This window comes from Periplaneta americana, chromosome 5, assembly GCF_040183065.1.
Source record: "Periplaneta americana isolate PAMFEO1 chromosome 5, P.americana_PAMFEO1_priV1, whole genome shotgun sequence".
Taxonomy (NCBI): domain Eukaryota; kingdom Metazoa; phylum Arthropoda; class Insecta; order Blattodea; family Blattidae; genus Periplaneta; species Periplaneta americana.
Genome location: NC_091121.1, coordinates 59,549,738 through 59,576,795, shown reverse-complemented (window position 1 = coordinate 59,576,795; position 27,058 = coordinate 59,549,738). Strand labels below are relative to the sequence as shown.

Below are 27,058 nucleotides of genomic sequence, written 5' to 3'. Positions count from 1 at the left end.
ATTTTCAACATATGCTTTGATAAAAGGAAAGATCAACATAACGATTTCTTATTACCTCTTACTAGCACATTGTTTGTACGGGAATGTAGTCCTAAATCACCGTGAATCACCGCTGATTCGTCTCCCTCTCATGCGAGACAGCAGTTGGATCTCCCGGCACATTGGCTAATATAAACTCTGCAGTTGTGAGCGTCGTTAAATAAACCATAATTTTTTTCGTCGTTATTGTCGGTCTGGGTAGCGTAGTCGATATAGCGCTGGCCTTCTGTCCTCGAGGTTGCGGGTTCATCTCGGCCCAGGTCAATGGCATTTAAGTGTGCTTAAATGTGACAAGCTCATGTCAGTAGATTTACTGGCATATAAAAGAACTCCTGTGGGACAAAATTCTAGCACACCGGCGACGCTGATATAATCTCGGCAGTTGCGAGCGTCGTTAAATAAACCATAATTTTTTTTCGCATGAAATTTCGACCAGTGTATGGGACTGGTGCCCACCCAGCATCATGATGCACTTGTGGAGCAAAATCTGGTTGCGAAAACCAGCTGTAACAGCTGGGGAATCATCGTTCTAACCACACAATACCTCCATTCTGGTTGGTCCACCTCAGCTTCGGCATGTGAACATGAGGCCAGCAACCGGCTGGTCGGTCTGGGCCCTTCAAGAGCTGTGATGCCACGGATTAATATCTTATATATTTAATACCAAATTAAAGCGAACCTGTACAGACAACAGCCATTTCTTACGAGACAGAACGGAAAGGTTCCTGAAATTCACGAACAGGAATGTCGTTCTGGTTTGCTCTCGTCCATTTCGAGCCCTGTTCTGACCCTGATTGTTATAGTATGTGATAAAGGATTCTGATTGTCCAGAGGCAGAAACTATTTTTCTTAGGTGAATGACTATTGTAAACACACAATACGGCCAAACTCCATAGAGTATGAACATCTATACTATCTATCTCTTGCTGGTCAGTCTTTTGGCTTGGCTTGGCTTTACAAGGGCTGGAACCGAGATGGGTCCATATAGACATGCTTTGGCCCATTATTCACCCTATATATTCGATGATTGTCCTGAGTGGCATTCGTGAATTCGATGCTGACAGGTGGGCCATCTTGCCTCAGCCACTGATAGAACCAGATCTCATTTTGCGGACGAGAAGCCTGATAATCCCTAGGGGCCCAGAGCCCCAAGCCCTATCAGCGTCGGAAATCTGTACTATCCCCAAGACTTTACCCCAGCCTATTTTTACTATTGCAGATAATAAATTAAATGAGCAGAATGTGGAGAGTGATGCGTGATTTATAGAGAGAAATGGGAGTACTGCGAGAAAAAACCTCTGCAATGTCTGCTTTGTCCACCACAAATTCCATCACCACCTGGCCTGGAGGAAAGACCAACGTGCTAGCAGTTGAGTCACAGATGCGGACGGTCAGTCTTAATAATGGCACATGATGAAAGATCGAAAGTCTTTGTTTCAGAGAAAATAATCCAGGCCAAAATTATTGGCCTCACATATCTCGACTCTTACTAATAACAGGGACTCGACAAATCAGAGAATTCGAATCCATTACTTCATAATGAGGTTGGTTGAACTTTAATTGTACCGGTAGTAATATAGTATGGTCGATTGTTTATTAAGGGTAACATGTTACATATCTACCGTATCTACAAACTTTATGCAAAATTTTGTCTAGGGAAAAAATGAAGTAGCATTTAATTTAACAAAGAAAACTACAGTGGAAACTAAATCGAAACGAGGGGTAGTAAGAAATAACTTTTAAACTTATTTGAAATATTTTAAGTTGACTTCTTTAACTTTTCATCTTAACTTAGCATAAGACCATTAACCGGAATATGAGTATTGATTTACATTTTAACTGTCCAGAAGCAGTTTTTAAAATAAAATACAAAAGAATTAACAAAATATAAAGTTTAGAACTTGTTATAATGAAAATCACACGAAATCGGTAAAAATGTACAAAGATTAAGAAACGTGTGTCGTGGACACTTTTCCATTGTGATACAATCTAGTCCACTTATATTTCAGTCAATAAGTTGATTACTTCTCACAAAAATTACTGGATTGAATCTCCGGTAAATATTGTGAGATTTGTGATGGAGAAGACAACTTTTCTCAAAGTACTTCATTTTCCTTGCTGCCTAATTATCACCATATTCTTTCATTTACTGTATTCTTTGAATATTAAGAAAGTCCTTACACACAACTACAGTCGTGTACAACAGCATGTAAATTAATAGTTTTTTTTTCATAAGTGACGCATAAATTCAACTAACATTAAATTGAGATTTTTTCACTTAGAAAATGCGTGGACACATCCAACCTAATATTTTGAAACGAATATTTTTATGAAAACAAAATATTTTCGCGACCACTGTTGAATGACGTGGCTCACTTGTCATTGAGAGTTTTGATTTTTCTTCCTATTGTCACCTATATAGCCCTAGGTGTAGCAGAGCAAATTTAGTCTTCTCTGAATAAGTTTATGAGTGGCCTACATTAAATATGTATTCTGATTTAGTATCGTACAAATTCAACTTCAGTGATCAAATATCTGTTTCCGTAACTTTTTAGGTGAGGCAAAAGAATGGAAACTTCTTGGGCAAGAACAAGACGGAAGTCTCTTGGTCAACTGGTTGATGGAATCAGTTGATGAGAATGAAAGGCCTGAAGTACAAAGTTTCATTGGACTTTACCATCAAAAGAAAAGCAGTTTGAAGGTAATTATTAACATATTTTTGTAAGAATTACAGTAATAATATTCTGTAATAAAACATTTCAAAGTGCACAGAAACCAAGTGCTCGTACTGGTCAGACTGGAGTGGGGATTAAGTCATTTAAGTTAAAACTCTTGAAGAGTATAGATCAACTCCTGCCAAGTACGGTTTACTCTAGACAATGTAATATAGCATTTTTCAATTCGTATTACCTCAGCATATTTAAACTAATCTTAAAGTGTAAAATGGCCTAGCTCTCTAGTGTGGGTTCGATTCCTCCTTGTACTGATTACTTGGTTGTGTTTTTTCCGAAGTTTTCCCAACTTTACAGCAAATATCAGGTAATCTATGACGAGTCCTTATCTCACCAAATACCATCACGCAATCACAATTCCATTGCCACTAAATAACCTAGTAGTTGACACAGCATGGTTAAGTAACTGACTTAATAAATATTGAAGGTCTATTGTATGTCATAGGCCTCTGCAGAATGTGAGACGTTATGCAGTGATATCTGCAGTCTTATCGAGATGTTGGTCTGCAAAATTGGGAACTTAATAGGGGAGGAATAGCTAGCTGGTGATTTTTCCTGGATCAGAATATATTTTTTTTTACCACAAGCCAATAAATCTGGACTTACAGTTTTATTTGTCTTTGGCAGGAAACTGTGTCAATTTTTTTCCTTAAAAAAATCATCACCTTTGACCAAGTTTAAACCCATCCACTGGCAAGCATGGTACCCCATTAGACCACTGAGTACGAAATTTAATGACAGTTACCAGTGAAAAGTTTTGAAAACATGATATGTACGTGTATTTGAGGCCAATTTTTTGGTCTATAATATTTTCTAAGTGGAGATGACATTGAGACTACCACATCCATTCCATATACAGGGCCTTTTGCTGTCGAGTCGCCTGTTGCACGGTGGCCGGCGATAGCAACCATTGTTAACCAAGCTCCTGACACTGCAGCTGACTTGAATCCCCTCCCCTTTGTAGGAGCAGGGGAGTCATTCAGTCAGTTTCACAGCGGTTTTGTTTCAGCATGGTCGTGCTTCGAAGTGCTTCGTATGAAATGTTATTTCTGTATTAATGCTACAAGTGTTATTGTGCTTGGTATTAAATGTGATTTCTGTATTAGTGCTGTGCTATAGTTTACATAATGCCTCGACATACTTACACATTACAACAAAGAATTTTTATGTGTGATTCGTATGCAGGGAAGTAGTAAGGCGATTTTTAACTGAATATCCAGGTGTGCCTGCCCCACATAGAGATACTGTGCGAAAACTTGTCACTAAATGTAGAGAAGTGAGGTCTATTCTTGATAAAAAGCAAAGGGTAAATAAACATGTGCTTACTGAGGACAAACTAGACAAAGTGGGAGAAAGATTAGAATATACTCAACAGAAATCCCTCTGACGGCTTGCACAGGAAACTGAAATTTCGATGATCTCAGCATGGCGAACTACCAAACTCTTAAAATTGAAACCATACAAGCTCACTACTGTTCATGAACTGTTGTCACGTGATCATGAAAAAAGGTTAAATTATCGGTAAATAAAGTGTATGCAACAAACCCCAACACATTAAAAGAATTGAAAGCATGTATCATGCAATTGACTCTATTTCGGAAGATGAATTAATACGTGTAAATGCACATTTCCTAAAAAGATGCCAAAAATGTGTGGATGAAGGAGGACAACATTTCCAGCATCTCATGTTATAAGGTACCGGTACGTGATTATTTTTCTTTGTAATTTTACTCAGTTGTATCGGTACATGGTCATTTTCATTGTACATTGTATATTTGTATTGAATTGGCTCGGGGGGTAACATCGGTTGCTATCGCCGGCCGCCATGCAGTGGGGGTTTTGCTTTTGATTTGCCGGGAACTGGGCTGTCATTGGTTGCTATTGCTGGGATGCAAGCACCCAATGGATATATTTAATGACATATCAGGAATTTCTGTTTCGATTTTCACTTTCTTACCACGATGGGGTGAAAATTAATTGTCATGAATCACATAATGTGTTCTTTATCAAAAAAACGTAATCTATCCAATTTGCACGATGCAGTTTTCAGAATTTGCGACAGCTGTTGTTTGAAATCTTTTCCATAGTGTACAGTAGCATTGATCAGTATTTTTGATCAAAGTCGATATCAACTTGAATTATTGCCTTATTAAGTACAATACTATCTTAGATTGCACGAATACTATTGATTGTTTTATCTTGCATGTCTCATTTATAATGCTGACCTCACTGTTTTATTCATTGCCAGAGTGTGAGCATTCACTGAAAAAATTAAAAGTCAGCGCCTATATTTGTGGTTAGGAAACCTAAATGAAAATTACACCTTTTAGTAGAAATTCACCTATCTTGTTTGCATGGTCTTACGGAAAACTTCTGCGTTGTCTTATGAGAAGTGAGTTTTATGGTGTGGACATTCTTTTGTCATGTATCATACTGTCATTAGTCAATGTGGAAAACCTTGCAGGCAGGACTGCAGATATCTGCAGGTGCCTTCAGACATCTATAATGCTTTTCACGCGACTTAGTTCATATGTCTCATTCATCTTCTTTGTGACTACAGTATTTTGTCTGAGAGCGTGTAATATTCAAATTACCACCACTAACAGTGACTGAGTCTTAACAATATAACTAGACAACATTGCTTAAGCTTGAACGGCTTGTGTTGTTCTGGATGACTAAAAAGCCATGCCCTCGAGGAACTAAGTCATATGGAAAGAGGTGTAAGAAAACCAGTGTCTTAATGAAAAGGACAATTTTTATTACATACTGGTAATTAATATTTAATGCTTCCTTCTCTACCATTTTTAATTCGTGAGAAAGGTGATTAAAAACAATTGTTTGTTAGTTGGTCACATTTCCCACAATACCAGTATCCAATTGTCATGTCAAGAAAGTCAACAAATAATACATTTATATTTATAAATGCTTTAACTTTTGAACAATTAACACGTCATGGAATGTCACATTACAAACTTTGAAAATCTCACTGCAATTAAATGTGTAACAGATATGATTAACTTCATGGTGTTCGGACATTGCCTCATTCCTTTTTACTTTAACTTTGATTATTCATTAAACAACGTAGTGTAGTGATGCAGAGCTTAATATGTGATTGTTCTTTATCTTCTTGTAATTCTGTTGTATGTCTGTGTAGACACTAAACATTCAAAACTCCAGAATTGGACCAACCTAACACAATACGTCTAACCACTGAAGATATAGGACTGTAACATTCATATAGCCTTACTCTACTTCACTACCGTAGTTTGTCTTCACATTGCTTGTGTTTAATAAATGCAATTTTCCCCTAATTTTCAGGTCTTATGTACATTTAACAAATATGTTAACACCATCCAAGCTTCCATAAACCATAGTCAATCATTACTAGGTAAGTTTAATTTATGAACTCAATTCTCACAGAGCCCCACCACAGTAAATAATTGAATCATTAAATTCTCTCTTAGCAGTTGTTTACTTATAGATCAGAAAGGGTATACATATACAGTATATTTCTCTGTTTCCCTTTCCATTTATACACCAGATTTTCAGGTTAATTAATGAACACTGTTAGATCTTGTGTACACACTTAAAAATGGAGGGAGAAGCTACCTATGTCAGTATGACTATCAAATGAAGTAGTACAGCTTTTATGTTTTCATTAAATTTGTGTAAGATAAATTAGGCCAGTGGATTTCATTCTTCCTGAAAGAACACAACAAATTAGACCTACAATTGCGGAAGATAAAAATAATCTCCCTTTAGAACAGAAAAGTAGAAGAAGATGCATGCAATTATCATAGAAATGTTGAGCTTGAGAGTAACACTGTTTCACTATTTCTGGATTAATTTGTCTTTAGAACATGAAGGCATGTGTTGCATTAGCTGAAGCCTATATTTATACCTGACTTCAATGCATGTGAAGCTATGAATAAAATTAATCTCTCTTTGAGTGAAATAACATTTAATGAAATCAGACAGTTAAGCTTTTGTAAATGTTTTTTTAATATACCATTAATGAAAGAATTTTCTTTTTGAAAACATTATTTGTTACAGGAACTACATAGGTATTTGTCCTATATTTTATTTATCTTTATCGATGCTCAGTCAGATGGCAGTCTCTCACTAACGTAATCTTAAAAAATTCCGTATGATTTACTATTAATTAAGCACCTTATTTTTTCTAACCATTATTATATATTCAATAACCCCTGTAGTTGAAAAGCGTCACTAAACAATAACTAATTATTTCTTCTTATTCCTCACTTCATGGGTTAGGCAATAAAACAATTCTGGCTTTGTTCCATCTTTAAGATTGATCTTAACATATTTGTGTCCATCATTACTTGAAACAATAATATACTTAATTGATTAAATGGCGATCTTACTCGTGTTAATTATGTAAGCATATGCGGCTTACAGCTGTTTCGGTGCTACTTGACACCATCCTCAGAGCCTACTATATCTCAGCGCTATCTCAACTTCGCTGCCTGTTGTGTGGGTGCGTTTGTGTGATGAAGAGTTGTGTCAAATAGTGTGTGTGTTCTGAAATTGATCTGTGTGTTGAGAATTTGATTAGGGTGTGTTTTAGTGTGTCTGTATATTTCATACTGTTCTAGTGGGTTGAGTTTTTAGTTTTTGGGTTGTATGTGTAGAATTTCACAACACACAGATCAATTTCAGAACACACACCCTATTTGACACAACTCTTCATCACACGAACGCACCCACACAACAGGCAGCGAAGTTGAGATAGCGCCGAGATCTAGTAGGCTCTGAGGATGGTGTCAAGTAGCACCGAAACAGCTGTAAACCGCACATGCTTACATAATTAACACGAGTAAGCTCGCCATTTAATCAATTATTTATATTCAAGTGTTAAAAGTAGTGTACGAAAGATTCAACATGGAATAATATCTGTAACGAGTTTGTAAACAAAAATATTTTTCATCAGTATTGTATTTAAACTTATAATAATAATAAAATTGTCCGTAGAGTTGTACAGTCAACAAGTTTCTGACATTGTCAAAATCTTAAAATTACAAATTTAAAAGTGGAATTACAAATATAATATTATAACAATAATCATTAATATATAAATGAGAAAAGAAAAATTATAAAATTAAGTATAAAGGTACCCTGTACAATTAATTATAACTATTATAAGTTATTAGTAACTCTTCAAGAATGTAGAGACATTTATTAATTAGGTAGTTCTTCTGCTCTCTAAATTTTGTAGTACTGGTAGGCCCTACTAAGAAGGGTAGTGGTTTGATAACTTACTATATGGAGGAGCAAAGTTCTCATTACATATGCATCTTTAAAAGCAAGAATCTTTTTTTAAGCTCTGAATTTGACAGTAAACATTCAGCGATTCCTAGCAATGTTTCAGGCCTTTTAAACTGCCCAGTGTGTGTATATATATATATATATATCGTATTTCATTATATCAACTACTTATTTAGAGATTGCTTTTATGTACAGTATTTAATCATAGCTTAATTCATGCAATGATTGAAATTAAATAATATATAGAGTTCCTGATGCTATAATATGAAATATGTACAGGTCAAGCAGTAATTGCAGTATATAATATCATTACTGATATAAAATCGGTAAATAAAAAATTTATAAACGTATTATAAAACGAGCAAAGCTAAGAAACTACTAGAGACTGCAGCATATTTTGATTGTCTAGTTTTTCCTCTTCACGATTTTTTTACTTTATGAGTATAAAATATACTTTTATTGGTATAGTGTATCTGTGTTAAAATAAGTACTACCGTAATCTTTATAAGTTAGATGGCATTTCTTGTAAACTATAAAAATAGTGCTTGTTTCACTCATTTAAGGTTTTGTAACCAAAGAGAAGTGCAGTACAACCCCAGATAGTGAGGCATCGAACGGAAAGACGAACAATAGTTTATTAGACATGGTATATAAAGTATTTATATTGGATATAAGATTGTCAGAGGAAAACAGAGAACCACAGAATTTGGGACTTGAGCGATCTCATCAAATTATGATTCAGTTCCTATACAGAAAAAAGGAACAGGCAGCTACAGAAAAGTTCCTCTTATTCATTCATCAAGAATGTAAGTCCACATGTATTATCTTTGTTCTCTTTCATCTCTAGAAAGAATGAAAAGAGCGACTTGTTGGTCTTGAGTCTTTCTTACGTGAAATCATATACGCCTAGTATTGTAGAATCGGACAATAGATACGGAATGAAAAATGATACGGATAAATATAATATGAAACATGTTATGACGAAAATATGAGTGAAAATAATTAGTTTAGCATATGTTAAATTGCATTGGATTAAGTTGGCTTATGATATACCGGTAGCTTAAGTCGTGTATTTTATTGTATGCACCAAAAGTATTATTTGACAAGTATAGATAAATGATTTCATGTAAGAACGACTCACCAGCAACTGATATAAAAGAAATGTCTTCCCAGTATTTCCAAAATTCAACCTCTTGAGTAAGACACTTGAGAACTTAAAAAAAATAGTTCTATTTAATGCTATATTTGTACTGGTAACTGTTATTTTATTTGGATTGAGTTACGAAGTAAATAGATTGTTATACATTGTTTCAAAATGTTGCTGAAATTCTTCATAATTACATGCTATATCATTAAGATTTTTTAATCATCCAATGCTATTTGGTAAGCGAATTTTAAACTTAATCATACATGACGTAATTTGAGCATTTTCACGCCTTATAAATGTGAAATAAAAAAAAGGTAGTTTGTTCTTATTTAATGAAAAACTAATTACTGTTCTTTTTAAGAGGCGCCATTCTGATTGTTTACTTAGATTAGAGTACTTTGTATCTCAAATCTTGGGTATGATGGTAAAAAGACAATATAAGTTTCACTCTCTATCGCCTTAGTGGGGAGGGATTAAAAAAGCATGAATGTGATTTATGTACATGATTACATGTTACAAATCAGATTTCAAATTCGCTTACTGTTGAAAACTTTCTTAATGTATTTTAGGAATTCCTACTGTAATGCTGATACACAATATGTCATTTCTGTACAATTTTTCGTATTTACATTTTTCAGCTATATCATTGAATCAAGTTCATCTCAGAGAGGATGGAAGCTATGAACTGGTACGTTTAGCTTCCATTTTACTAGTCTTAGAAGTCGTTGCTGTATATTTTACTTACTTACTGGCTTTTAAGGAACCCGGAGGTTCATTGTCATCCTCACATAAGCCTGCCATTTGTCCCTATCCTGAGCAAGATTAATCCAGTCTCTACCATCATATCCCACCTCCTTAAATCCATTTTAATATTATCGTCCCATCTACGTCTCGGCCTCCCCAAAGATCTTTTTTCCTCAGGTGTTCCAACTAACACTATACATTTCTGGATTCACCCATATGTGCTACATACTCTGCCCATCTCAAATTTCTGGATTTAATGTTCCTAATTAATATGAAAGAAAAATACCTGAACGGTATTAGATTTTCTACATTTAAGAATATTGTATATTTACATTATGGAAATCGTTATCATATGACTAATGAGAGACAGATATTAATATTTTAGAAAGTACCGGTATTCTTCCAAAATATAAATTATAGCTCTTGGGTGTTATAAAACATGTGTATCTTATACATTAATTTTATTTACCTTTCGGGTGATATGCTTTAATGCTATTGTTTTCATTTCAGGAATCTAGCGGATGCTTAAATACAGAGTCAATGGTTCGAGCTTTTTCATGGGCCCAATGGGATCCCATAAATCAATCACTGTATTATATCCATTATCGCAAACCTCAGCTTAGTGTTGAAGGAGAAGAACCAGAGGAAGGACGAGAAGAAGAACTCTCCCCAACACTGTCTTGTCTTCAGTTTCATGATGATATGCCTCATGAAACAGTGGTGTGTGTTCACGTTACATGTTTATAAGAATAAATGCATTGGGGTTACCAATCATTTAATAATTGTCCGCCACATTTAATTTTATATTGTTATATCCTGTAGGTTAAATTCCCTGGAATTTAAATGTATGCACTGAAAAATAAACGAATTATATTCTCTGAGATCATATGTAATTATCACATTATTTTAAGAAATTATAAGGATCCTCCAGCTTTGAAAGAAACTCTCTGCATACAGTGGTGTGTTACAGACTGAATGCACCCATTTCCCAGAGATACAATAGAAGTTAATATTAATTTATCCCAGATAATCTCATTTGCAGGTGGTACAACTGCGATTATTTCAAGTAAAGAATATGATGACTTTATGAATACTTCTAATACACTGTTGAAGCTAATGAATGATTAGTTTAGTGCAAATAAACTAGCACTTAATATTGATACCAATGTAATAAAAAAATTAATACACATAATAGTGCTCAGTTTTTCTTCAATATTACACTAAATGGAATTGATATCAAAGGATCTATAAACACAAAGTTTGTTGGCTTGAAATTGGATAATCACTTGAAGTGGAAAACATACACAAAATATCTTTATTCAACTGTCCGAAAAGAGGTCTGAACCTCACATGGCACCACTTATGAGGCAACTAGGCCAGGAAATAATGAGTAGGGTGCCAGTTCCTTTCCCCCTCCATTGCATACATCGCCGGCTAGCTACATATTATGCTAATCAGATTTCAGATGTATACAAATAATTGTTCTTCCTCTGACACATATCGTCAAGTGTGATGTACTGCCTGATAATAGATATACATATCAGTCAGAACCTCAATCAGAGGTACCACAGAATATATTACTTTTAAACTGAGCTCTGACTATCTCATCCAAAGCTAAACATATTTTTGTTTAATAAAGGAAAGTCCTAGGTATGCATAAAAGGACAACTTGTTAAAAGATTGACCAAAATTTAAAATTTTTCACTTTACCTTATCCTTTTGAGTATATTCATTCCTTGATGATGTTTTATGTTACAAACAAGATATTTTAGTACTAGTACCTACTAATCACATCATTAATCATTTTAATACAAGACACTAATCAGACCTCTGTTAGTCTCAGTTGTTACGAAAAATGAGTTCACTATTCAGGTATTACAGTCTTCAATGCATTGTGTAATTATCTGAAAACTTTGACGGATCAACAGAAATAGTTTAGAACAGAATTTAAAAAAATTATCCATATCCATACTCTGCTGCTCAACTAATAAATTAAATTAACCTATTTATTATGTAATAATTCATTATTATATATTTTTGTATAATGTTTTTACTTGTTCTACATCTCGATGTAAGATGTTTCATGCCATTATGGAAAACAATAAATCAACTGAAATGGAGTGAGTCTAAATCTATTCATCACTAAAGAAGTCAATTCGTAAATGAGGAAATTTCTTGCACATAGAATATTTGTAAATGGAAGAGATGTACAGATATCTCTAATTTAACATTACTTATAACGTGTCCAAAAATGCTTCTAACTAAACAAAAAAAATCTTCCATCTCTGACTCTGAACTCATACATATGTATGATATGAAACATAATAACAAGCCTTTTAACTAACATGCAATCTAAAATAATGATGATGATGATCATAATAATAGTAATAATAAAATAATAATAATAGTAACGATGATGATGATGATGACGAGGATATCATCGTCGTTTTTTTTAATGTTCAGCTAGTTGGCAATGAAGCCATTTGCCATCTTTTCAATGATGTCTGGGAGAGTCTTGCAGACAACTAAAATGTATGAACTAGTGTTTATTGCGATTACTAGTCGTGTTTTGCTCCAACAGTGAGTTGGTAATGCTTTAAGAGTATTTAAAGTGTAGTGTATGAATTCTTATAATGTAGACTTTTATGTATTTATTTGCAGCTCAATATTCCTCTAAATTTGCCACAACTTCCTAAAACATCGTCAGTGCCATGTGGGGGATATGAAGATGACCCTATTCCATTGAGAGTGCACGACTGTTCGCTCGACCTGCAAGTTGTATGTGATCCTAAAGGGATTGTCTGTATCTGTCATCATTACTTGTATCAGGTAAAATTAATCACATTCCAACTGTCTTCTTTTTTTTTTTTTTTTTTTTTTTGTCATTCTAGACGTTACAGCAACGCTGTAATACTGGCTTAAGACATGCAAAATCAGTAGTCTTGGAAAAATAAATAAATAAATAAATAAATAAATAAATAAGTAATATTGCCATGAAAATGACACATTATGTTATTAAAGAGTTTACATGTTTGATAACTGTTTGGTTCCTTATTTTGTAACTAGTTATATTCCTGTTCTTATTTGAAAGACATTATATATAACTGCACATAAATGAGAAAATAAACTTTCGTTTCCTTCATTACACAAAAATATATTTTTATGATGCCAAAAATACGAGATATGACTCCATTTATAAATTAATTTTACGATTTAAGTAGATGTGTGTAATTCATTTTGCATAAATTCACATAAACATATATTTCGATCTTTTCCCATTTGGTTTATCATGCTGGCTGTTGGACCATAGGTATGTCGAAGGTGATAAATTTTTAATGGTAATATATAATTATGCAGAGTTCCTTCTCAAAAATTAATTAATTGTTAATAGATTTATCTAGGTTTTGTTGCAATCTGCAATAAATATACAAATATAAATATCAGATTATGTGTATATATACAACTTCCTTATGATTTTATACTCGACGAATGGAGACATGCAATCAGAAAAGTGAGTAAAAAGTTCTAGATACAACAGAACAAGAATGTGGTGAAAAATCAGTAGAATTGAGAAAAATTCTCCCTGGCACCGGGACTTGAACCCGGGTTTCCAGCTTTACATGCTGGTGCTTTATCCACTAAGCCACACCGGTTTCAAGTTCCGATGTCGGATTGAATTCCTCTCATTTTTAAGTTCTGCCTACTGTTGTCATGTACCATGTCACAGTATGTGTGACAGTAGACACAATATCCAATTACAAGTACAGAGGTGCACTCATTATGAGTGACTAAGTGACACATCATTACATCATTTGAACATTCAATGCAGACAAACAACTGAAAAAAGAGAGACTAATGGTTTTAATTTATTATACTATTCCAGCCTGTCAAGCCACCCATAACAGAGACCCGTAATCTGGAGGAATCATCAAACACTGTTCATTTTGCTTATTCCGTGACACTGCTTCACCATGGCTGTGTCATCCACTGTGTTGTTCCTGGAATTCTTTGGTCGCAAGCTAGAACAATGAAACCTACTTTTGCCTTATATGGAGGTAAGCAAAGTTATACCAACAAATTGTTTATTTTACTTATGGTATAATAAAATTGTAAACTGTAATATTTTATATTAATTGAAGACATTATTACAAAAACAGCCCTAGTCATTTTTAATGAAATTGAGTTAAGGACACATTTGCTACTATTTGAAATGTTTATAGACCCCAAAAATGACATGTCAGGTGCAGTAGCCACAAGGATAAACACCAGTTGTACAGAAACAGCTGACATGTGTTGTTCTATTTATTTTTATTTTTCTCCTGAAAAATAGAAATTTTGACAAGGGTTGTTTTTGTAATAATGTCTTCAATTCAAAGAGACGTTCGAATATTGCAGGTTGCAATCATAAATTTTTATTTATACAATAATTCCATCACACTTGTAGCTAGCCCTTAAAAGAAACTTATTGTTACACCTTATATGAGGCGTTTAATTGCAGAATCAGATACATCACTAAACATAATTTTTCAGTATGAAGGAAAAACGTTTGCAAAGAATCAAAGATTTGCAACCAATACTATTCTTTCATCATACAAATCCATGTGATGTATCTGGCTTTGGAGCATAACACTGCTATAGCAGTTGTAGAATCATATGAAGATATGAAATACAACATTAACTCATTTACGAAAAAAAAGTGATGTATCTGATTTTGCAACTACATGCCTCACATCACAGGCGCCGACTTGTAAAATTTATTGGGGGTGCTCATTCAGAACAGGAAAACCACATTCAAGTTTTAATATAATTTATGTTGAAACTGTTGAAAGTCCTTCTTGATTACAACAAACGACATTGTTAATTGGTAAACATAAACACTCTGTTCATAGTCTGTTTAATCAATAATTATTTCATTATTAACAACACCACCATTTTCCATGAGGATTAATAAAATCTTAACATGTTGCGAATTACGTTTTCATAGCAAATATCTGTCTGCGAATTTCATTTCTAGTGATGAACTCATTTCCTATTTCATCCAAATCTAAATGCAGAGCTTCTTCTCTGTGAGAATGAATGACAGCTGCATAATTCATTCGCTGTTGACTTATGGTAGACATAGTGTAGGATTTAAGTCTTTGAAGAGAGGAAAATGATCGCTCAGCAGTAGAGGTAGACACTGGTATTGCAAGAACTAGTCTCATGAACTTAACAAGTTCTGGTAGCATGTCACAAAGAAAAGCTTCTTTCCAAGGAGATCAAAAACAGTCTGAAAATATGTGATGTGATGCAGTTTTGATCTTGCAATATCTAATAACATATCCCTGTGTAAAAGTAGGCTCTCCTTGTCCAAGTCATCTCCATAAAATGAGAGAATTTCTTCAGTTCCTTATCACTGTCATTCAAACCATCAATTAAAAAATTCTGTGTATAAATAATATTGGGGATGCCGAGCACCCCCAATAATTATTTTGGGGATGCTCAAAGTGCAAAGCACCCCCAAAGTCGGCGCCTATGCCTTACATAAAATGTGTTCTGTATTATTTATTTTGTTATGTTGCATCTATTTTTAGGTTTTTTTTTTTTTGCATCTACAAAGAGTGAGAATGTTCAGATTTAATTGTATAACAACCAAAATTCTTTTATTCATATTAATTTATACAATATAATACTTGTATTAAAAATTGACTTATCAGCCGATTAAGAGAAATATAAAAGTAAATTGAAGTTCCCAAAACAGGCAGATACGAGTATATACTACATTGGCCTAAATGTGCAACAAAATACTGTGTAAATATGCTAAGTACACATAAAAAGTTGCAAACGAGAAATTTTAAAACTCACATTGAAACAATATACAAGTGCAGTAAGCATGTATAAGTTTGGAATGCATGAATGGTATCTTAGTGGATATGCTTCAATTTAATGATTTGTTTTAAATTTCGACAATACAATGTAAAAGAAATTACATAACATTTCATAGTCATGTGATGTGTAATTTTACTTTTTCCATCTAGATCAGCATATGGTTGTGTATGCACCAGATTTATTCACCCATCTTCTTGACATCGGATTAGCTCATGAACCATGCTGTCACGTGCTAATGAGTTGCACACTGCCAGGGATTCCATCGCACACGTCACATCTCGTTCCACTACTGCAATATAGCAACACTGTTACAGTAGACCTACCGACTTTAGACTTGATACAGCTCACTGTAACCACTGGACATCTTGTAGAGACATTTAAAAGCGACCATTCTCTCGAAAATCAACTGGCTATATTGCACTATTTTCTAGTTCATCAAGGGGATTTGGAAACAGTTTCAGAGGTAAAATACAAAGCAGCACTTATCTTACATTACCATAGTTTTCATGTGGTTGAGTGGTTTATCATGCTGGCTGTTAGAGCATAGGCCTGTCGAAGGTGATAAATTTTTTATGGTGATATATAATGATGCAGAGTTCCTTCTCAAATTAGGGAACGTACAAGAACTTTGTCCCTAAATGACAGAGTTACAAGCAAAATTTACAGGTCATTTCTCACTTATGACAAAATTAATCTCTCCCTTAGTCATCATCCTCAGCTGTGACAGAGGTACAGTAACAAATTTCTCTTTAAAGATACCTCCAGCTCAGAAATTAATTCTTCACACTATCAGAATAGCAGAGTCCAGAAAGGTTTTACTAGTTAATTTCTCAAGGCAATGGAAACCATCAACCAATCAGTGAAGTTATTTTACTGTTGATTTATTGTGTACATTGTACAAAGTAATCCAAATTATGTTCAATATTCCAGTTGCTGATGTATGTAGCAGAACATCCTGTAGAACTGAGTGTGCCACAGCTCTTGCAGGAAGTGATTATTGGTGGAGCTTATGCATCGGCCCAGAGGAATCTTCCATCTGATGCAATGTCACTGGTTGCCTTACTCCCTTTGAGTACCATCACTCACGTATCCGAATTGGAAGTTAGAGTTAGTACTCATTTGATTTCTTTATCAGTACGATTTATTTTATTTTTATAACTTTATAAATGAAAACTGCATGCCTATTTATTTATGTTAGGGTTACTACACATTCCATATTTTCTAAGATCTTACCAACTCTTCCATCAGTCTGGAGAAAAGCTATTGTAATACCTAGACTCAATAAAGGAATAGACGTCCACACCTGTGGAGTAACGGTCAGCGCGTCTGGCTGCGAAACCAGGTGGCCCGGGTTCGAATCCCGGTCGGGGCAAGTTACCTGGTTGAGGTTTTTTCCCGGATTTTCCCTCAACCCAATACTAGCAAATGCTGGGTAACTTTCGGTGCTGGACCCCGGACTCATTTCACCGGCATTATCACCTTCATTTCATTCAGACGCTAAATAACCTAGATGTTGATACAGCGTCGTAAAATAACCCAATAAAATAAATAAAAAATAGAGGAATAGAGATCGATTTCACCCACATTTATTCCATTTAAGATCATAAAGAGAGTGATCACCACTACCACCACCACCACCACCACCCTTTTCTTCCAGTCTGCTGACAGTTTCCTGCTTATAAACCGAACCTGAATTATCAGATGGCTGAAAGTTAGAATTAGTCTCTTGAATCCATTTTTAGTAACATGTGCAATACTTCTGATGAGAAGTTTTAATTTTGAGCTATATTAAGTTCTTAGTTCCTTACATTCCCAATTTCATCGAAAGAAACGTATATATGAATTTGAAACATTACTCTGTTCCACTCATCCATCATCATAAATTCATTATGTTTGATGAGTTAAACACGATCACAGTGACATGAATAAAATTAATTTACATACACCTGTTACTTACATAAAAATTTAAAATTAATATTCCGTGAAATTCATGTAACACTGTTGTTCATACACTTACCCCACTGAGAGAGGGTAGTGACGTTTAGATACATAGTAAACAAGCATGCAGGGCGCACAAGTTTGTCTTTCAGTGGAGGTCACTTGCTGTTAGTCTGTCATTCAGAATTGTGTACAATGGAGCGTCATAAGTAAGTCAGTTACGCTTTAAAACAAAAAGTTATTGTTCGCTTTGTTCTGAAAGGCTATTCCTATAAGAAAATAGGTAAAGTAGTACATAAAACACATTTTACAGAACAACATATTGTAGAAAAATTTCGAAATCATGGAGCTTGGAACAACTTGGCAAGAAAAACCAAGCAAAAATTGATAAATGCACGTGACAAGAGATTTATAGTTAATCAAGTTATTAAAAACCCAAAAATAAGTGTTCCTCAAATTCGAGTCATGATTGAAGAGTCTTCTTCTACTTTTGTTGTTTTTACATTGATATCCTTTAAATTTATTAAATTTTAAATAAACAAGTATACCAGTATATTGTAAATAATTTTTACTAATTCTTTTAGATGGATTTTATTCTAAGGATTTAAGATGGAAGTAGTATCTGTAAGATATATTATCTTTTATTTATAAAGTTTTTTCATGCGGAACATTGAGTTAAATAACCCAAATTACGCAAGTGAAGTGGATAGGCATTGGATATACACATTGAGTTAAGTAGCTTTTAACTTTATCCTTAAATTTTAAATTTATAGGTAAATCGCCAGAGCATGTCTCTTACCCAAGAAACATTATGGAATACGGCAATGATGTTGCTGTCGCCACAACAACGATTGGTTCCGTATCGAGTGGATATGTGGACTAGACTTTGGGATCAGCTCGCCAAAAGAACAGGAAAAGAGCAGAAACCAAGATTCAGACCTAGTCTTGTAGCTGACAAACTTATGGTATCTCTCGTATGTTACCAGGTACTAACTCACAATTCCATAATATGTGAATATCCTTTGTCTGTAACTATTATCATTCACATATTACAAGATATGAAATCTTAGGTATTTTATAGCGCAGAATTGTGTCATAAGTCTTCAACATTATCACTTTCCTCATTCACTTAACCAAAACACTATGTAACCTGTAGAACTCCATCTGAAGGAGACTACCTAGGTATTGATTAGAATTCATGTTATACTGTGATGTCTTTTGAAGGCACACAGAATAATAGAGCCTATTTTTTAAGGCACTATGAATGCTGCAAGACATTGAATACCAGAAATTATTCTTTCAGCAGGGTGCTGCTACTCTACACACTGCTTACTAATCACTAGATCTTATTTCAGAGATTTTTGAGGATTAAATTATCCGCACTGGGTTGTGTCTCCTTTGTAGCCCCAATCTCACTCCATGTGGTGTTTATTTGTGAAGGAACTTAAAAGACAAAGTTTACAAGAATAACCCTTGCACAATAGAGACACTAAAAAAAAATATGAGTCGAGAAATTGCATTAAACACACATGAGAAACTTATGCACGTTAACCAGAATTTTCTGTGTAGATGTTGAGGATGCATAATTCTCATTTTCAACAATTATTAGTTTTAAATATTATTTTATGTTTTCAGTAACAAAATGGTTACACTGCATGCTATTATTGGTGGCGATGTCGGCTCCCATTTTCCAGTTGCAATGTGAGGTATAGCACAGGCTTGAAATGGAGTCTGACACCCCCAAATGCTACTAAGCACTTTATATAATTATGTATGTGTGTATGTGAGCATAGAGACATCTTTAAAAGACAATACATTAGTTAAATCAATATCCTTAATATCATATTTAACAAGAATAGTATATTTTCATCTCTTATTAATTTTTAATTATGTAACTTATTTCAACATTTAATATGTATTTTTAATGATGTAGCTGCAACTATTTCTCTTGACAGCCAGAAGCATTATCTCGGTCCAGCACACCTCTGTCACCAGGGACTACTTTAGTAGGATCAGGAACACTAGCTGATCTTGCTGCAATATCAGGTACAAGAAAAGGCCCAGGAATAGATGTACTGCCATTCTACGAGGTGGAAAGTTGCACAGCAAGTAAACAGGAACATGTAATTTCTGTGGTAAGTCACAAAGAAGACGTAGTGTATTGCAGTTGTTTATTATTATTACTGTTGCACATAACGGTACACTGTTTACATAATATGATAATTTTCTCTCTCCTCCTCCCTTATATATTTTCTTATAAATCAGTTTCTGAATATATATACTTTTAGATACGATTATATTATTGTTATGATTACTCAATAATTTGTAATTACTAATTTTCAGCCTTTAAACACACGTTGCAAATTTCTGCAGTTTAAAGGTGTCACTAGAACATATTAGTAATAATAATTTTAAATACGGCTTTTCGGTGCTAGGCATAGAAAGAGAAAAAGGAGAATGGAAGAAGGCAAAGAGAACAAGAGAGACAGAGTCTTTCCCTCAGGAGAATAGCAAATCAAGTACTGATCACTATCATTGAATTGAATATCTGGTATAACTGTTCTTTATTAAATATGAAATTTGTAATAATAAGTGTATAACTCGAAAACAGTGTGCTGTGATAGCCTGTCCTTAGTCTAGTAAACACCATGCTAGCCGCTGGGTCTGTGGTTCGCAGATTCAAACTCAGTTGAGGATGATGGATTTTAAAGGGCGATATACTTTTTAGTATGGCTTCCTCTGGTAGGGAAATAAAGTTGGATGGCACGTGTCGTAGATATATGACGTCTAAGAAAACCCTGTCACTGATTAAAGGGTTTCAGGAATATTTTTTCGACCATTTGTCGATATTTGGAGGTAGCACAATGGATCTGTATTAGTGGTCTAAATGTGCATGGGCTTTTCCCATCCTCCACTTCCTAATCCATATCATAATATGGCACAAACAAACACACTTCAAATTAATTATATACTACCTTTACTTATACAAGTTGATCACATACAATATCTCACATGGGAGCTGCTGTAGTACTCCTGCGTGGTGGTCATTGGTACTATTCACCCGAGGTTTTATGCTTTCTCAGCCAAGACACGAATAAATGTGCTGACTCTGGCTAAAATTTTGGTGGTAGATAGCTTCTCAGTTGATAGAACAACTGGCTACCGATCTGGAAGGCCCTGGGTTCAAACCCAGGTGGTAACAGGATTTTCTCGTTGCCAAAATATCCATAACTTAATTTTGCAATTAGCTGGGTAAATTTACCTCCCTGTTATTTCCTGCTCTTTATGCATTGTTCAAGAATTAAAACGGAAAATCAATATCCCGAATTTAAAAGAAAACCTACAAAATTAAACCAAACCCTTTAACTCTATTAAATATGGAATATAATCTAAATTTAACAGAAGAAATACTGAAATCAGAAGTAAACACTGAAATACTAAAACAATTGTCTTTAGAGACAATTAATATTAGATACCCTCCACAAAACTGGCTTCATTTATACACTGACGGATCCTTGATCTCCAGAGAACAAGGTGCCGGTGCAGGTGTTACGTGCTGTCTCTTCTCACTTTATAGATCTCTTGGGTATGGAACAACAAGTTTTGATGGAGAAATCATTGCAATAAGTGAAAGTCTCAGGAATCTCCTATGCCACATCAGTAAATTTAAAAATGCAGTTATATTGTCAGACTCCAAAGCAGCTATTCTATCAATAGTCTCTAAACACACACCATCTCAATCAGCAGAAATAACTAAAATGCTCTCTCAATTAATATCACTCAATAAAAGAATTGTATTCCAATGGATACCATCCCATTGTGGAATCCTGGGAAACGAGATTGCGGATGCTTTAGCAAAGAAGGGCAGCACTGTGCTACTTATAGACCTGTTACTAAATCTACGTATTACTCTGTGAAAAGATTTATTAAATCTACATACTTAGACTTCAACAATCAAAGTTTGATAACACAATCCCAAGGGAAAAAATGGAACTCTCTGCATCAAAATCCACAGTTAATTCCCGATTTACCACGAAAATCGTCTGTAGCTGCATTTAGATTGGCAACAGGCCATGATTGTTTGGCCAAACACCTGCATAGAATTGGAATATATCAGTCCCCTAACTGCCCATTGTGCAACTCAAACCAAGAAATGGATTCGGAACACCTCAAAATTTGTGCTTCAGTGGCTGGTCATGATAATATCTTTGAAAAATATTGGAGTGCAAGAGGTCAAATGACTTTATTGTCAAACGCCTGGCATTAGAAACCAACCACCACCATATATATATATATATATATATATGAATTGTTGTGAAATGGTAAACGTAATATAATGAAAAAGTATATGTCATTTTCATAACACTCATTCCTTTTTGAAGAATGGACATGTTCTAATCAACTGAAATTTTAATTCATATTATTTTCCAGAACTTACGAGAGTTAAGTATGCACCTCCTTAAGAACAGCAGCAAGCAGTCACCAATGCACGTACATGTAGTGGCCACACGCTATGTAGCAGCCCAACTGGAGATGTCCAAGCAGTTGTGTCAGCTGTTGTGTCAGTGTGCTGCAGTCGATCCTCATCAAGAACAAGAACGGGGATTTGCACTCATGTAAGCTGACGCTAATAGAGTTTCTGTAATTGTATACTTTGAGTACCGGTACACATTTTCTAATTGCTCTTTATGTTTTGTTATTAGTGATCAGCTGGACGAAGAAAGACGCTATGTCCTGTTCACTCTTCTGGAACGTTTTTATTTTGCAGTGGACTCTATGGCATTTCCCTTACCCCAGGGATTTACATCTTTCTTCACATATTTGGGTTACCGAACACTCTCTTTCTCCATGTTCTTGCAGTACCTTCAGCGGAATGTATTCGAATTGCAGGTTGATGTGATGAAAATCATAATGGCAGGTAATTATTATCTTTCTTTGTAGCTTTATTCTATTCTGGTTTGGGGCCTAATATTACAAAAGATAAATTCTATTCTCACATAAACCTATATCCTTTGTGAGATTTTAATTTTTCCAGTACAATATATTACTGAATAATAGTTAGGCTTAAATAATAATAATAATAATAATAATAATAATAATAATAATAATAATAATAATAATAATAATAATAATAATAATATAGATCTAATTGTCTAACAGTACATAACTGTTCGTTCCCCGCCACCCAAATCACTCATATGATGACATGATGTCGAAAATAAAGTGGGCCAAAAAGGGAAAAACCAAAGGAGAGAAGTTCAATCCATGCTGTGGATGGAGCCCCAGCATACCTCAGTGGTAGAGCGCTCAGTATGTAGAACCGAGGGTCCTGCATTCTATGCCCAATGCTAGAGCGAATTTTTCTCTATTATTAATAGTTTAAAAACAATTTAAATTTAGCAACTGAAAATTCTATACATGTAAATGCTTAAATACAGCTAATCAAAAAGTCACTTTTTTGTCATTGCAGTAAATTAAACGAGTGTAAACTGGTGGCTGGTAACCATTATAGTACTGAATTGTGTTCATCAGAACATTTTAACAACTTCTTGCATAGATAACAGTACAGTGTAGGCCTGCACCCCATTTAAGAAATACACTTATTTTCGGTATCATTTTAAAAACGTGTAACGTTATATTGTGTGTGTGTGTGTGTGTGTGTGTGAGTGCATATATTTTTTTTTTAACGTGAAACGTTTATGTCCTTGACATTCGAGAAATCTGGTCACACTTTCTGTTAATATGGTGACATCATTAATTACAGCAGGCCTTGAATTACTGAAATTATGGGTATGATGTGTTTAAACAAAGTAGTTTCGATTTCAGTCAATCGTGATAAAACCTAAAGGGAAACAAATGTGACATCATAATGAATTCATTATTTTTCGTATACAAAATGGGAGTGACAAAAATAACTAATTTAACATATCCATATTCTTAGATTCTTAATTGTGGTATTAATTTCCAAATTAATCCAACTCTCTGTAATGACATATTATTCATTACAATTTCAAACAACTCATTGGTCGTCATTTTGATGTGTGAATCGTGCAGACCAGTGGTTCCCAAACTTTATGAGGGCGTGATTCACTTTTGGGCAAGTCTTCTGTATGCGACCCCCCTCTACCGAACTTGTAGGGTACTTAACCGCATTCGAAAAAAATAAGTCCCTGTAAAATCGAATGCGATAATTTTACTGAAAATTAGTGGAAATCACCCAAAGAACAACCAAAATAGAAAAATATAGTGCAACAATGATATATTATACGGAGATCATCTCTAGTAGCCTACTTTGATGATATTTTCGAAACCTAAACATTTCGAATAGTACGAGTTTGCAAGGCAAGATGTTAACATAATTACAGCCAGGGATAAAAATCAAAGAATTTATAAAGAAACTCTATTTCTGTTCCTTATCACTTGACAAAAAGGAATGTGATGCATTCCAGTGCAGCAAATCCTGAGTTTGTTAAATTAAGTTTGTGCAATTCTAAGCAACAGCTCTTTAAGTATTCTCTGGAAGACACTCAAAACAATACGACACTGTCACAGATGGGCACTAAATCCGTTTTTAGACATTCAACTAGCTGAACTTCCCTATCCAGAAAAATCATGTAGGTACCTACTGATGGAATGTTGAAACTAGTCTTTCTCGCTTGATCAGTTGTGGATCAAAAAATGGATGAATACCTCGAGCTTGCAAAAGAAACTTTTAAATATTTTATATTTGCAACCTCATATTTATGCAAAATAAGCTTCTCATCTATGACTGCCATGAAAACAAAGACGAGAAATCTCACCAAACTTGAAAGTGATATCACTGTGTATGTATCGAAAAACAGGCACAATTATCGCATTAATAAAAATATTTTTTACTTTAGTGCATACTGAATTTTTTTATATTGAATGTTGTCCTCAACACACAGTAAGTGTATGTTAATAAGGCGTTTTTTGTTTTATTTTGTAAATCTCGCGACCCCCAGTTTGAGAACCATTGGTTTAGACTATCAAGCGCATTGTTGTCTCGAGGCTAGGCCTCATGAAATGAGAAAGCAATTATGAAGTAATTGACGAGAAGGCTCCGTCTTGTTGAATTTAAATGTAGGAAGTATAAACTCAGAAATTAAAAGAAATATCACAATTTTATTTCAAATCCCAAACATCCTCACAATCCCAACCATGCTGACAGTAACAATCACTAACAGATTTTTTTTGTTTCTCCCCCCCCCCCATTTCGTTTGTAATTTTCCCTTCGTTTTTACATTTTTGTTTGCTCATTTATTCTTTCATTCACTTGCTCTTTCATTCGTTTGTATGCAGCATGGTATATCTTGAGAATAAAACCAAACATTTAAATTAAGGAAGAAGAACATTATCTGTAATCATCATATCTCTGATGATGTTTTTACAGATACAGAAGACACCCGTGAAGGTGTGAAAAAGAAACTCAGATTACTTCTGTTTCTACCGAGGTCAAGAGCCAAACGTCTGCTAAATCAGTGGTCACATCCTGTCAGTCTGATGATCCGTGCACGAGAACATGCATTGAATATATTGTCTGGAGTGGAGGGAACACAGGCGCGTGTGCATCTGTCACAGAAAGCAAGAACTACTCACGTCAGCACGAGAGGTAATTTATTATCCACATACAGATTTACAAATTTGTATAGCAGAACACTTAATAAGTAATTATTTTACTTAGTGATTTCTGTATTGCGTGATATATTTCACAATAGTTTAAGACTTGCTGACGTTTTTGAAAATTGGACACTGTTTTAGTTGATATGACTTCTGGCTGATGTGGTTTCTTTTGTTGTAATTGGTTGCTGCATACTAACTAAACTGGCCAGTCAAGTGGATTTAGCTATATTTAATCACACCAGCGAGCATGAAGCTCATCTGAGACCTTCTTTTATTGTTCCTCTGAAGACGAAAGTAGACCCAACCTTTGAAATGCTGTGAAGTAATTTCTTCACCATTAATGAGAGAAAGTTCAAACTGCACCCCTTCTGAACAGTAGATGTCGAACAAAATTCCACGTAACAATATACCTTGCAACAAGTGTAAATTTTTCATTTTTCTGTATTTTTTTTATTATTCTGTGACATTTTTATTTTTATTTTATTATTATTTTTAATATACACTTTTTAATTTCAGCCATAGGCCTACCCTACAATAAAGGGAATGTAACAACTTTCAAAAACCAGCATAATCCTTTTTATAATTATAAAAACAATTCAAAACATAATGATTTGCTGAGTTGCTGTATGAAAATAGTGTAAAGTACGACGCAAAATAGCAAATGAGAAATAATGAAATGTGATTGTAGTTTTGATTCCTCTAATGGTTATTCAAAGAGAAATTATAATAAAGTTTATAAAAATTGCAGACTAACCTATTTACCAATTGTCTCCAATAGTCTCCTCCATTATTTTTGGTGATCGGCAGTAGATCATATTCTACAAATTTTTAAGCATCTTTTGTTAATTTTTGTTCCAGGTCTTGCAGCCTTCCCTTCTGCTGATCGACTTTCTCCCCTTGATACATTCCTTGACTTATTAACAGCAAAAGGTAAGATAATCGTAAGACTTCCTTATTCCTTTAGACTTAGAGCAAAGGTTCCCAAACTTGAGTTGCAACCTCGTATTTTCAGCAAAGTTTGAAAATTTGTGAAGATATGGGTTTGTTATATGGAAATCTTCTTTATCACACAGAAATAAGATGACTTTCGTGGAGTAACGTGTTGAAAAGAGTTTTTTAGTTAAGTTTTCAATTAATGTACCTGTACCTGCAAAATGAGATATTTTCTGAAAGAACAGGCACGTTTATTGCATTAATTACTTTTCAATTCATATTATTACTGAAACATTTTTTTTTTATTTTTATGTTCAACGTTGTTTATGTTTATTTTTCTAAATACAAAATAAATGTATGTCAATAGGGAGTTTTTTTTTTGTTTTATTTCGTAAATCATCTCGCGACCCCCTCAGCTCTTTACATAAGCCCCCTCCCCCCTTCCCCAGAGGGTCGTGACCCACACTTTGGGAACCACTGCTTTAAAGTAATAGAAGTATAGCGCAATTATTTTTTCCCCAATGACGAGTACTTGACTTGTATCATTACGTCATAGTTCTGTAAATCCTTTTGTTGCCATAGCTTTGCCCATTATGCACCATGGGATGCAATTAACATAGCACCAGATTATTATTATTATTATTATTATTATTATTATTATTATTATTATTATTATTATTATTGTTGTTGTTGTTGTTGCTATCATCATCATGTTGCAGTGCCAGTAGGG

The 27,058-nt window shown here is 34.3% G+C and overlaps 1 protein-coding gene across 2 annotated transcripts in view; it reads left to right on the top strand.

Moving 5' to 3' along the window:
* pigeon (protein) overlaps positions 1–27,058 on the top strand; it is a 46,011-nt gene that overhangs the window by 6,253 nt on the left and 12,700 nt on the right. The window contains exons 2-16 of one of the 2 annotated variants that reach the window (XM_069825783.1): positions 2,595–2,740; positions 6,090–6,159; positions 8,621–8,863; positions 9,843–9,892; positions 10,459–10,668; positions 12,610–12,777; positions 13,832–14,003; positions 15,966–16,279; positions 16,747–16,923; positions 18,528–18,740; positions 19,710–19,889; positions 22,186–22,370; positions 22,458–22,672; positions 25,166–25,384; positions 26,254–26,325. In XM_069825783.1, the coding sequence (XP_069681884.1) occupies positions 2,595–2,740; positions 6,090–6,159; positions 8,621–8,863; positions 9,843–9,892; positions 10,459–10,668; positions 12,610–12,777; positions 13,832–14,003; positions 15,966–16,279; positions 16,747–16,923; positions 18,528–18,740; positions 19,710–19,889; positions 22,186–22,370; positions 22,458–22,672; positions 25,166–25,384; positions 26,254–26,325 (2,634 nt within the window). Of the gene's footprint in view, positions 1–2,594; positions 2,741–6,089; positions 6,160–8,620; positions 8,864–9,842; positions 9,893–10,458; positions 10,669–12,609; positions 12,778–13,831; positions 14,004–15,965; positions 16,280–16,746; positions 16,924–18,527; positions 18,741–19,709; positions 19,890–22,185; positions 22,371–22,457; positions 22,673–25,165; positions 25,385–26,253; positions 26,326–27,058 lie in introns of those variants that run through there. The other variant, XM_069825784.1, reaches the window with a different exon arrangement.